This window comes from Rhamphochromis sp. 'chilingali' (genome assembly GCF_963969265.1).
Source record: "Rhamphochromis sp. 'chilingali' genome assembly, chromosome: 22".
Taxonomy (NCBI): Eukaryota; Metazoa; Chordata; class Actinopteri; order Cichliformes; family Cichlidae; genus Rhamphochromis; species Rhamphochromis sp. 'chilingali'.
The window spans coordinates 24,360,994-24,374,848 of NC_137950.1; the positions used below are offsets into that span (position 1 = coordinate 24,360,994).

Sequence of the window (13,855 nt, forward strand, 5' to 3'; positions counted from 1 at the left end):
CTGGGAAGAGTGAATCTACAATAGGCAAGCAGCTTGGTGTGAAAAAATCAACTGTGGGAGCAATCATCAGAAAATGGAAGACACAAGACCACTGATAATCTCCCTCGATCTGGGGCTCCACGCAAGATCTCATCCCGTGGGGTCAGAATGATCATGAGAACGGTGGGCAAAGATCCCAGAACCACACGGGGGGACCTGGTGAATGACCTGCAGAGAGCTGGGACCAAAGTAACAAAGGTCACCATCAGTAACACACTACAACGGCAGGGAATCAAATCCCGCAGTGCCAGACGTGTTCCGCTGCTGAAGCCAGTGCATGTCCAGGCCCGTCTGAAGTTTGCCAGAGAGCACATGGATGATACAGCAGAGGATTGGGAGAATGTCATGTGGTCAGATGAAACCAAAGTAGAACTTTTTGGTATAAACTCAACTCGTCGTGTTTGGAGGAAGAAGAATACTGAGTTGCATCCCAAGAACACCATACCTACTGTGAAGCATGGGGGTGGAAACATCATGCTATGGGGCTGTTTTTCTGCCAAGGGGACAGGACGACTGATCCGTGTTAAGGACAGAATGAATGGGGCCATGTATCGTGAGATTTTGAGCCAAAACCTCCTTCCATCAGTGAGAACTTTGAAGATGAAACGAGGCTGGGTCTTCCAACATGACAATGATCCAAAACACACCGCCCGGGCAACAAAGGAGTGGCTCCGTAAGAAGCATTTGAAAGTCCTGGAGTGGCCTAGCCAGTCTCCAGAACTCAACCCCATAGAAAATCTGTGGCGGGAGTTGAAAGTCCGTGTTGCTCGGCGACAGCCCCAAAACATCACTGCTCTCGAGAAGATCTGCATGGAGGAATGGGCCAAAATACCAGCTACTGTGTGTGCAAACCTGGTAAAGACTTATAGTAAACGTTTGACCTCTGTTATTGCCAACAAAGGTTATGTTACAAAGTATTGAGTTGTATTTTTGTTATTGACCAAATACTTATTTTCCACCCTGATTTATGAATAAATTCTTTACAAATCCTACCATGTGGATTCATGGATTTTTTTTTCACATTCTGTCTCTCACAGTTGAAGTGTACCTCTGGTGCAAATTACTGACCTCTGTCATCATTTTAAGTGGGGGAACTTGCACAATCGGTGGCTGACTAAATACTTTTTTGCCCCACTGTATACACACACACACACACACACACACATACACACATATATATTAGGGGTGGGGGAAAAAATCGATACTGTGTAGTATCGTGATATTTTGTTTGCTAATAATGTATCGATACAGGGACAGCAGAAATCGATATTTTGTTACAAAAAAAGTTTTTGTGGACTGGAACTGACTTCAGAGCATGTTGATCAGCTCCTTTTTCTGAGCAAGAATCCTGACATTCCTTCACTGTCCAAATGTGTTTAACTTGTTTTTTGGCAGCAATAAACATTACAGTTTACTTATTTTAATTTAAGACATGTTTTATTTTAATTAAGTTTAAAACTTTTTTATTTAATGTAAAATTATATTTTGTTTTAATTTACTTTCAAGTTCACTAATTAACCTACCAAGCATGTATTTGGACTGTGCAAAGAAGTACCCACACAGGATAACATGAAAACTTCATATTCTTCAGATATTTGATGTTTCAGCTGGTAACCATTTATTTTCCACCCAATACATGATTACAATCAGTTATTTTGAATCAGGAACTTTCTTGTACGGAGCCAGCTGGACTAATCACTGCACCCAAATTCCAAAATCATTTTTTCCAAGTACTGTTGCAGTGCTATTCATCCATCTGGATGGTTTTGTTGTGAATTGCCAAGTTTTGTAGAATAGACAGAATAGAAGATTTCTACCTTCTTAAAATACATTTAGTTTCTTTCCAGAAACCAAACAACAAATAAATAAATTGCACCAAGTCAAATCGTCTAATACATTTTGGTGTAAGCTGTTTTATGTAGGAGCTATTTTATTTTTAATAAACTACAATGACCAGCCAGAAGAAGCATGCAGCTAGCCGGCATTACAGTCAAGCATCTGAGCGGTTTCCCCAAACAAAACTGCTCTCGATTTATTTTGAGAAACTGATTTCTGGAAAGAGACATTTCTGCTAAGTTATTTTTTTTAGCATCGTTTCCACTTTTAGCACCGTAAGCTGGGTCCTCTTTAATTCCATTTATTTTAAGTGAAAGAAAAGATCATTACAGCAAATAGCCAATGCAAATTTTCCCCGACATGATCAGGAGTTGAAGAACCATAAAGAGCACGTAGGCAACTTCATCTTCTATTCTAAACCAGATATTATGATGTCATCATTTTTCCCAACCACCTAAAAAGAGGTTTAAAATACCCACTTGTAACACCTTATAAGAACATAGTGTGATTTTAATTTCCCAATGATATGTATTTTATATCCACAAAACTTATGCCCAATATATTTTTGCACCATAATATTCTCTAGCGACTACATCACAGGCTAAAATAGTCCATTTGTACCGTTTAAGCACCTATAACACATTAGAAAATACTGGTGGGCTACCCCTCACCCTCCAAGCAGATGGATCTATGATATTAATTTGAAAATCCAAGATGGCGTCTTTCTCAAGTTATCGCGTTCACAGTATTTTCAGAAAACTCTGTGACCTTGACACTCAAGTCAAGGTCACAGACAGTCAAACACACCTATGATGTTTGAGAAGATGTATCTATAGTATTCCTTTGAAACTCCTACGTCATTTCATTCTCGTGTTCACAAAGATGGGGGATAGGCATGTACTAGCTTCCAAAATTGGGCAACGTGCACCAAAACACTCTAGATGGATAAATTGCAAAATATCTAATTAGCCATATAAATTCATTTGTGGACAAACACTACTGAGATCTTATTTAAATAATGTCTTTGGCTTTATGAATATTCTAATATGGATATGATTTATAGCCAGATATGCGACACAAAGATCAGAATTTTTCAATGGGAGTTTATGACTTTACCAAAAAGGCATCTTTAAACTTGCATATAAAGGATATCCATAACCCATCTTTCATTCACAGTATGAAATCTGAGCTGCTGAGTGCACAGCCTGTTCTCTGACCTTGTAGAAACTGTCTCCTTCCTCGATGAGTTTGCTGAGTAAGATGTTCATGATGTCGGGTTTGGAGGTGGCCATAGCCCACGTGGCTGGACCTGTGTGACAAAGGGGGGAGCAGATGAAAGAAAGACACGCAGTAATAAGCAGAGAGAAGGAGCAGGAGGAGAAAGAGGAGAGGAGCGACTGGGAGTCACAGTACACACAACAATAATAACAGGAATGAGGACAACAGTCAAAATGGAGGAATGGAAGAGAAAAGACAGGCAATCCACTGCAGAGGAAAGATTACGAAAAAATAAATAAAAAACTATCCTGACACCTCGAGAGCACTGTCACCATCGTGACATCATGCCTGGGTCAAATGCCATTTGCCAATAATTTTTTAAAAGTGCTTATTTGTCGTACAAAAATTAGCATTGTCATTGTTGTGAAAAGTGGCTTTTTATTTTGTTTTTTTAACAATTAATTATATAATATCTGCAAATATGTTTTGGCCCAGGCAACCTAGTGTAGATGTGTATACAGAGAAATTAAATCAAAGCATACTGTCATGACTTTCTACTAAGACACAGTTTCTGTCTTGTTAAGAAGTGCAGGTGTACAGTAATTCACAGACGTGATTAAAAAGCAAGAAAATCAAACGGGGAAAAAAAAACTAACAGGGGAAAAAAATGATTGAGAAATCAAACACAATCCCTTGACTGAAACGGTCTTTGTTGTATCTGCGCAACAGCAATCCTTGACACATGTGCACACACCACAGAGATGAAAAGGAGGAGGATTTAGCACAAGGAGACAGAGGGGCAGTTACGGGAAAAACAAAAGAGGCAAGCAGGAGGGATAAAACGGGGCTCTGCAGGCGTGAGCTGTCCCCTGAACTGGTGGTGAGGGTGGGAATGCTGCTGCCTGGCCTAGCTGACACTGACAAAACGTCTGGAGGATGGTTTATCACTGCAGTCTGTGGTGGCGGTGGCACAGAGGTATTACAAATACATGCAGTGACGCTAAATCACTACCACGCAAGAGTTACTGTGGGCTTCCGTCATGCATCTGTGGGATGGAGGGTCAACACCTTGATACGACGTCACAGGCTGGAGGCTGGGCATGCTGTCATTAACCACTTCAACGTTAGCATCTACCTCTAGGCAATCCCGACTGCGTCTCTGTCAGTGCTAATACCTTTGCATGTTATTATTTGTCAGTTTGGGAAGGTTTTTGGTAGCTAAGCTCGCCTGCCGACACTTAGGACGACACAGACAACACAGAGAGAGGAGATAGAGCTGTCAAAATGCCTGGTAGGGTGAGAAGTCGACAGCCTTGGCTTTACCTCGGGGCCGACTGGGCAGCGTCTGACATCCTGGGGCCGGAGAGAGAGGCGGGGGGATAGGAGTAAGAGGGGAAGAGGAGGGAGGTCATGAGCAAGGGATGGAGTGTAAGTAGGAAGGGGAGGGCAGGATTGCAGGGAAACAGGGGTGTGGGAGTGCGTAGGAATGAGAGGAAAGAAAGAGATAGAAACAGCAGGAGGGTGAAAGAGAAGAGAGGTGATGATGGTGGAGGAGGAAGAGAAGTGAGAAAAGGAATACAAGCAGCAGTGAGAAGCGGAGATAAGTGCCTCAGCAAAAAGATACAAAAGAAAAAAACAAAAAGAAACCACCACAAGCGCTAATAACAACCTGTCTCTGAGCAACCGCAGAGGAATCGAGAGAGGGGACGTGATTGTGAGAGAAACAGGGAGATAGCGTGAGCGATAGAGACAAACAGAGGCGCTGAGAGAACATGACAGAGAGAGAGAAAGCAAAACAACACAACAGCAACAGTAGTACAATAAAAAGAAACACATCAGAGCCATAAATAGCTGTGGAGAAGCAGCACCAGGGGGGTGGGATGGCATACAGTAGCAGGAAGTTGTTTATGCTACATGGAGACACAAACCTGAATCCATGGCTTATTACACTGGAGTACTACAGTGCTCTATAATGACCAGCAGGAAGTGTGTACACAATCATCTTGTGAATTCTCCTTTTATAGTCTTTCATGCAGCTCATGCTTAAACGCCGATGCATGACCTTTTCAGCCAAAATACAATCTCCAATTGTATCTTATTTCACAGCAGGCAAATAATGCTGTTATGTGGTGCTACAGAACAAAGGTGCTGCACTTAAGAGTCCCTCGTCTGTTTGCTAAATAATAGGTTCTTTAATTCTGTCAACTTGCTCTTACCTATCTTGGCTCCTTTCTTTAGCAGGGCGACTACCACGGACGTGTTTCTGCAGCCCACTGCTCTGTCCAGAGGACGCATCCCGCTGTAGTCTACGTGCTCTATCATGGCCCCATGGTCCACCAAGAACTGGACCTGGAGAGACAAAGAAAATAGAGTGAATGAGCGAAAAAGAGAAGGACAGAGAGACATATCATCCAGGATTCCAAAGCCTCTCTTGTACATTATGCCAACAAAGGAACAGTGATGAACCAGCAACGGGGGCCATGGTTGGCCAAGGAGTCTCTGATGCACGTGAGAAGTGAAGGCTGGTGTGGTCTGATCCAGCAAGACGAGTTACTGTAGGTCAAATTGCTGATAGTTATTATTATTATTATTATGTATGACCATTTGGGAGGTCTTTATCAGTAAAGGTAATGTTGTAGAACTTGTGAAAATATACTTAAAAGTCAAAATTTGGTGCTTTCCTTAAAATGTTTGAAATATGCCCAGTGAGGCCGGATTAGGGTCTTTGCCAGGCCCATTCTGGCCCCTTGGCCTTATGTTTGACACCTCTGTCTATAAAAAAGAAATCATACTACTCTATAGCTTACCATAGAAATAGCTAAGCTAGTTACAAATTTGCTAAATCAATGTCAGCAATATAAAAACCTGCTCAGACACATACGAGCTACGTATGGGTGTCGTATATGCATTCCTTTGGTTTCCACATTAGCTACATACCACTTCAGAGTCGCCGTAGAAGGCAGCCAGGTCGAGGGGCGTGCGTCCGTTCTTGTCCGCGTGGTCAGTGGCGGCTCCGCTCTCCACCAGGCAGCGGACAACAGGTAAATGGCCTTTCAGACACGCCCAGCTCAGAGCAGTTAGACCCTCCTTATCCATCAATGACAGGGAGGCTCCTGGGACGGGAAACAGTAGCAGGAACAGTGAGACGCAGCCAAGCGTATTTTTGTACTCCATCTCAGAGTAATCTCCATCTGTGGTTGGCTGGTTTGTATTTGTGCGTCTCTGTTTTTTTAATAACTAACTGCTGTATTACTTTTGATTGATTTTGTAAATTTGCCATTGATTTCATTTGGATCCAATTACAGTAAACATAATTTGAAAACCGTAATTAGGTTCAGTTTTATTAGTGCAGTCAGTATTCTTGTGTTGTAATCTCAAATCAATTTGAGGCAAATATATTTGCTTTAAATCTTTTCCATTTTAAGGGGATTTTCTTTTATCCTTCGCTGGCTCCTGTGACCTGTCAAATCTGATTCTCCTGCCATCCATCATGTCTGACTTTGATATACAACTTTGTGTTTGCACCCAGTCCAAATACAGAAACATTTAGCAGTGCTAGCATGACCATCAGGCAAATACCGACACATATTTCTTCCCTTCACTATTTGAGTTCAGAAGATCTGTTGAGAGATGTGCACAAACACTTCCCAACAACAATTACAATGTTGTATCGGTTTCCTGCTGTGACAGAAGTATTTTTTTAGCTAAATACATTGACCTGACTGAGTTTCAATTTGCTTTCAAGTTCTTTTCTTTATTCACCTTGAGCTAGTAAAAACTCAACAGTTCCCAGGTGTCCTTCTGAGGCGGCCATCATCAGAGGCGTACGACCCTGCTTGTCAGCCAGGTTCACATCTGCTCCATGTGTAAGTAAAAGGTCCACAATCTGCAACACCCAATGCAACATCAAAGAGATAAGTTAACACGAAAACTGCAGCTAGAAATTCATTTTTAAAACTATTACTCTGACAGTTAGATTAGGCAACAGCAGGGAAAATTAAGCTTTTCCCAAAGCCTAATGAGATGCATCCAAATTTTTCATTTTTTTGCAAGTTTTCAAAGCAAAATATATTCATTTAGCAAATAGGATCAGGTGGCCACTGACCTGCCAGTGTCCCTGCCGGACGGCGCTGAACAGTGGGACGATGCCTCGCCTGTTGGGCTGAGCCACAGCTGCACCCTGCTCCAGTAACAGACGGCAAACCTCCAGCTTCCCACGACCAGAGGCTGCAGTTAGAGCTGAATGCACAGATACACAACCGTGTGATGTTATGGCTAGTTAGGAGCACAAAATTAGCATATTATCATCTGCTCATTTCCAACTCCATACTTTTTTGCATAATTGCATATCTTCGTTTTTTAGTAAGTCAAAAGAATCCTTATTAATCTCATGCTGGGACTTGAGCCCCTAATTCATCCTCTGTCTGAAGTAAGCCATTTGAACGCCTTTCCCTTTCACTTTATTCTAATTTGAATAACAGACTTGAGAGACTGCTGAGCCCGATGACCATATTAAGGATATCCTCTCTCTGTGAGAAAGAGAGTTTAGACCAGTATGAAGCTCGAGCTTTAGGTTCATAGAGATTACACTTACACATACTGACTTGATTATTGCTTTAATGTACATAAGACGCAGGTACTTTAAGTGACGAGGAGAGGAGAGATGTAATTGAAATCATTTCAGCAGACTGAATCAGAGCGGCAGCAGACCTGGTAGTGTGAGCCCAGCTTCAACCTACTTGTTCTTTGCTGGAGAAACATTTAGGTATATCATAAACTCTAAGTGTCAATATGCATAGTCTCCCTCAGGCTGTTAACATACTTCCACTTGACCTATCTAGTAACACTGGGATTGGAAATCATGTGCCAGAACAGCTGTTACCCTTTTGAACCCTTATAAACAATGAAAGCAGAGCTGAATGACTCCCCCTCTTCAACAGTGAGAAGACAGTCGTTCCAAAACTGTAGCAGGGGCACTAAAGATTGCAATGAGGTTTTATAGCTCTAGGTTATAATGATACATTACATTTCTCAACATCCTGCAATCAGACTAGTCATTTCTAAGCACCCTAGAGCTCAGTCAAAGCCCCCCTCCTCTCCCCTATGTGAGCCCAGCCCTGTCTATGCTCCAATGACACCACTGCACTGTCATCAGCGTCTGACGCAGCAGCAGCCAGCAGCAGACACACAAGAAACATCTCCCACATCCGCACTGCAGCGCTCTGCCTCGCAGTGAAAAACCCTCTCACAGAAACTCCATCAGTCTGAACTTTATGGGGAAAAAACGATGATACATCTTTGCATTTGCACAGGGGATTTAACATGAGCATTCACAGTCATCTGTTATTCTGAACTGGTGGTTTTAGATGCATAATGCTCAGTTACAGTATGGATTCCCACCTGTCTCTCCCCACAGAGTGTCAAAGTTATTGATCTGAGCCCGCTCCACCTCCTCTTCATCTTTCTCTGGCAGGTCCAGCAGGTAAGACACGATCTGATGGGGAATAAGATTCAAGATGGCACTGATTAATGTCCAAGTTTCCTCTTACAGAGCGAAATCTACTACCCTTTAAATCTGTTGTAATCTGATCTGAGAGACCGGATTGTACACAAGTCATCAGCAACAGTGCTGACAACCAGATCTCTGCCAGTCAACTGCAGAATATATTTATATTACAGTGAGCTGACATTAGGAATCGCATTACATTTACCATCCAGCTTAACTTCATATAATTCATATATTTAAAAATGTCCAAAGTGCTTTTTCTCCAAACCCTACAGCAGGTACGTGTGATTAACAGCTGGTAGTTACACACAAACATACCAGATAGGCCAATTATCAGCAATCATCACGCCCATGTTTCAGTGACACATTGTGTAACCTATTGTATGTTTATCCAATTATCCAGTTTTAAATATGAAAACTGTTCTGCTGATTAAATAGGCACATTTGGACAGTTGAGTATTCGGAGCATCATTTTCTTGTCCCTCTTAAAAAGACCAAAAGCCTCTTTATTCTGAATCTAATTAAGTTCTCAGAAATGAACCGCATTTCAGTTCTCATACAGCGGTCTGTACTACTCCCCTCCCAAAACAGAAAGAAGTGGAAGACATCGCTGCATAACTGAGCGAGAGGATAGGAACATCACAATCTGAGAAATAAACTCCTAACAGGCCTCAGCTGGCAGCTTGATTAACTTTGTGGTGGTTTGGGAAGGGAGTAGCACATCCTATTGTGTGAAAACAAAGTCCCAGAAGAAAATTATTCCTAAGGGGACAGCAAACCTATAAAAACTGAACTTGTACTCTGAAATCTGAATTTTGAGCTGAGCTAACATGATCAGCTGGAATTTTAACACCATAAAACTGTCAATGGGGTTGAAAAACAAACAAAAAACAGGAGTGATGTTTGAAAAAGTATATCTGTGGCTAGTGTATCAAAAAGCAAATGAATGAATGAATGAATAGCAATGAGTGACTGCATTGTTCACCATTTACAACATTTCTGATTAATATAATGCTAATAGCCTTACTTTAAAAAATAGTGGCATTTCTAAGTGACTTCAAATGTGTAAAAGTTAATGTAACCTTCCTTTTCTTCCCCCAACAAGTGATGACTACAGAGAGCATCTTTAACAGATGGCTTACACAGCAGAACAAGCCTCAATGAGAAATTCTATAGTTATTGCTTCTTTTACAGGGTTACTAAATCTGATTTACCACCACCATTGGTGTGAATGCTGTACATGAAGCCACAAAAATGGTGCAATAACAAGTACTTCTAGCATTTTATGTCACTTTTTTTTTATTACAACTTAATACAGAGACTCAACAAAATGAAAATAGTCAATAATAGAAATAAGCTCAAAGGAACTGAACAGCAGTGGTATTCAATTAAAATTTAAGGCGGTCCAGTTAGGCTCCAGAACATCAAAGTTCCATATGCATTATAATTTAATGCAGCAGGCTAAAAGTTTGATCAGTGTCTGTATATGGTCAACAACTGACTGTCAACTTTAACTTATTAAAAGTGTTTCAAAGATATTTATTATTACATTTCACAATGTCCTGGAGGACACTCTGATAATAAAATAATAAAAATGTGTTAACGCTTGTTTTCAAAAATGGAAAAAAAAAAAAAATACAAATAAAGTACTTAATTAAAGAAGTTAAATAACAAAAACATGTAGTTTGAGATTCCTGTTTTCCTTAAGTACGATTCTCATGTAAACCATCTCAGCTTTAAGCCTTTCCCTCTGTTTGTTTCCCTGATTTATGCATGGTTTAGACTTATGCAGGAAACCTACACTGTAACTTCCAACATAACGAAACCTTTTAACCGCAACTTTCCACGTAACCTGGCGTACACATACCGAGACATGTAACCACATGTCGGGTCAATGCAGTCCGCAACAACTTGAATAGCATGGAAGGTTGCAGCATTGGGTTCAGAAGGGTTACATTCAGTTACATCATGAGTTAGGACGTAGATTTCCTGCAGAAATCTAAATCATGCATTGATTGCAAGTCTAAATCTGTCTGTAGGTGACTAGGCTTGAGTACCCAGGTTTTAATCATCACGTTAAGATTTGAAGAACCATTTATGTGGCATAATAACCCAAATTCGTCCCCATTCATGTGTCCCTGCTGTACCTCTGTGTATCCCATACTGGCTGCAGCGATAAGAGCCTGCTGGACTGCGTGACTCTTGGTGAAGGTCGACTGTTGTTGAGTCTGCGGTGACTGCTGTTGCGACCCCATACTCCAGTCACACTGGATAAGATATTTCACAACCTCCATGTGGCCCCTGAGGGCTGCGTGAACCAGCGCGCACTGACCATTCTTATCCAAGTGGTCCACCTGGTAGCAGGATATAGATTTGATCAAAAACATGTTACATGGAAATCAGGCCAGTTTTTCCCCTTGCCATTTCCGTTCACAAACCTTCGCTCTCCTGCGGCAGAGTGCAGTCACAATTGTCATATGCCCGCCAGCAGCAGCGTAGCCCAGCGGCGTGAGGCCGCTTTCAGACTGTGCGTCAACAGAAGCGCCAAACTCAAGCAGCAAAGCCACCATGTCCATGTAGCCCAAATGGGAGTGGACACAGAGGATGGGGGCGTTGTTCAGCACCTCTGTACGGTAGTTCACATTGGCGCCGCCCAACATCAGCAGCCGGCTCACCTAAACAAATGGATTAAAGACAAAAATAAAGAAATATGAGGAAAAGCTACCACTGCAAACTATGACTTTGGGTATTCAAACCATCTCAGTCCAGAGAGAGGCAGATCTCTTTGAAGCATAGTCAGAGAAGTTTTCATTTTTTAGTATCCAGAGTGTTTTTGAATATCCTCCTCTCAGCCGTGCTAGCACCTGTACCTTGATGTTTGGAGTGTAGAGGTTTCGGAGTGAAGAAAGAGCAGCTGAGAGACCCTCTGTGCTGTAGGATACCCACAGGCCTTGCAAGATGGATGAGGAAACTCCGACTTTCTTGCTGAGACCCTTGAAAAGAGAGAGACAGTGTGTAAATATTCATTACTGCAGAGCTAGACCACAGCTGCGTGGGGGCGTGTATGTGTGTATCTATAGACGAGTGTGAGGACAAACAACAGTATACCTTGAAGATATGTGCTTTGAGGATGTGATGGCCCAGCTCAATCGTCTGCTGCCTGTTCAGCTTGTTCTCCAGCCGAGAGAACCAGAAGGCCAGAAGGGTGTGCCCACTCCTGTGGAGACAGAAAAACACTTTCAATACTTGAGACTGAGTCATCAGGTCATAACATTTTGTTATCTGTGGAGTTTTAATTATAATGCAGGAAAATAAAGTGTAAACAGAGACGTTTGCATTTAAAGATTCTGATTATGTGACACTATAGATGCAATTTTAAATATAATGAGAATACTGCCTGTGAATTCTTCACAGCTTTCTCCCCAAAAATCCAATAAGCTGTTCACATGTTCCCCAAAATCCGGTTAATAAACCTCTGTTTTATTATGATTTTATTAAACCTTCTTATGATCATCTTCAGCAATCATGATGGGGAGAGTCTCTTTTCTCATGTCTGCCTGCCCCTTCTCACCTAGGGTCGCACAGGAATTTTGTTTTTTCCCCTTCTTCTCTCCAGATCAGCCACTCTCTGAAGGAGGGGTGAACAAACATCCTGGTGCCATCCCTCCTCTTCACAAGGAAGACCGACAAGTTATCTACACGCTGCTGGAAATCCTCCCAGTCCAGGGTGCCCTGTCACCACAAACATGGTCTCAATGTTAAAGATCGGAGATCAAAAGCATGCGTTTATCAACAGTTATGTCCTGAAGGATTTGCTGCCTAGATGACGTCGATATCAGTCAGGGAAGCAAACAATACTGCACAAATACCACCACAAATATGAGTAATAAGAGGATGATGTTTTAATGTTTAAAGACATGAAAATCTTCCTTCTATAATAGTATTTCAGCAATTTTGAAGTTTTTCAATATATTTGTATATTGAAACCCATTAAAGAAAACTGGTTATTTTCTGTCTACCCCTACTCAGAAGCCAGCAGTGTTTAATTAATCATCAACAATAAAAAGCATCAAAGCTGAATTTTATTTCCTCCTTGCCCCTTAACAGGATGTCTAGTTTTAATATCAACAAGAACACCGTTTTCTTCCACTGACGGCCTCACTAGAAGGTCCAAAGGTCTGAGGTGTTGTGTGTTTTGGAATAGCTTACCTGCAGCGAACCAGCGTTAATGGCCTGATATATCTGCTCATCATTCAGCGGGTGGAGCGAGGCCACAGCCACGTTGAGCAGGGGAAGCGCCCGTTCAAACGATGACTGTGTGGGGAAGCGCATGTTGCACTGCAGCAGGTATACCTCAGCCAGGTTGACTGGAACCACCTGAGGAAGGAAGGATGGAAGGAGGGACTCTGATTTGTAATGCTGATTTCCTCTGGATATAACCCTACACCACATGAATAATGGATCATGTTTGTACAGCCCATCTTCAACTATTCCACTTTCTCTTCCTTAGAGAGAAGAATGTGGATTTATCAGATGTCATTTTTTAATGTTTTTTTTAAGAAATAAAGTTTGGAAGCCTGTTATCAGATGTCATTTTTTAATGTTTTTTTTAAGAAATAAAGTTTGGAAGCCTGTCTGAATACATGAAATTAAATGAATCTGGGGCCGTGAGATAAAATATTTCATAATGAAATACTACAACAAAACATTTCAAATGCATAATTTGTGAAAGATGTGTTGTATTCAGACTGTCAAAAACAGAGTTATTTGAAAGTACTTCTACACAATGCATGTCAGAGTGCAGGTAAACAAAAACAGCTCTCCAGCAGTGCATCTGCAAATAATAAGTGACGTGCATGCACAGACTTCATTAATTCTGAGGTCAGTGTCGGGTTAGGTATATTAGCATAAGTGTCAAAGCCATAACAAATTTATACCTTATAGCTGGAGCTTTTGAGGACAAGGTAGCCCTTCTCAATGAGGTCAAAGGTGAGTTTGAGGTACAGGTAGGATCCCTGGCTCAGGGCCTTGAGGTGGGTGCTGAGCTTGCCGAAGGTGGTGTTGTCCATCTTGCCATTGAGCGAGATGTTGTTCTGGATCTCTGGGCTGCTGTGGATGCGGTGCAGGATGTAGCCCTGCAGGTCCTGGTCTATGGCATCATTCTCCTCCAGGCTGTCCAGAGAGATTCGGTGAAAAGGCAGCGCGTTGGTGATCTCCTGGAGAGTCAGAATGATTTCAGTTAGGAAGTCATTTTTC

At 41.8% G+C, this 13,855-nt stretch overlaps 1 protein-coding gene across 12 annotated transcripts in view; it reads right to left on the reverse strand.

Annotated features, from left to right (window-relative positions):
- The window catches only part of tanc2b (tetratricopeptide repeat, ankyrin repeat and coiled-coil containing 2b), a gene marked incomplete at its 5' end in the record, with an annotated part of 176,719 nt that overhangs the window by 5,360 nt on the left and 157,504 nt on the right, over positions 1 to 13,855 (reverse strand). For all 12 annotated transcript variants that reach the window (XM_080872109.1, XM_080872113.1, XM_080872116.1 and 9 more), the window contains 13 exons: positions 3,093 to 3,184; positions 5,310 to 5,442; positions 6,031 to 6,206; positions 6,856 to 6,979; positions 7,199 to 7,332; positions 8,494 to 8,587; positions 10,747 to 10,953; positions 11,038 to 11,274; positions 11,470 to 11,592; positions 11,708 to 11,816; positions 12,171 to 12,331; positions 12,809 to 12,976; positions 13,537 to 13,815. In XM_080872109.1, the coding sequence (XP_080728235.1) occupies positions 3,093 to 3,184; positions 5,310 to 5,442; positions 6,031 to 6,206; positions 6,856 to 6,979; positions 7,199 to 7,332; positions 8,494 to 8,587; positions 10,747 to 10,953; positions 11,038 to 11,274; positions 11,470 to 11,592; positions 11,708 to 11,816; positions 12,171 to 12,331; positions 12,809 to 12,976; positions 13,537 to 13,815 (2,037 nt within the window). The remainder of the gene's footprint in view (positions 1 to 3,092; positions 3,185 to 5,309; positions 5,443 to 6,030; positions 6,207 to 6,855; positions 6,980 to 7,198; positions 7,333 to 8,493; positions 8,588 to 10,746; positions 10,954 to 11,037; positions 11,275 to 11,469; positions 11,593 to 11,707; positions 11,817 to 12,170; positions 12,332 to 12,808; positions 12,977 to 13,536; positions 13,816 to 13,855) is intronic.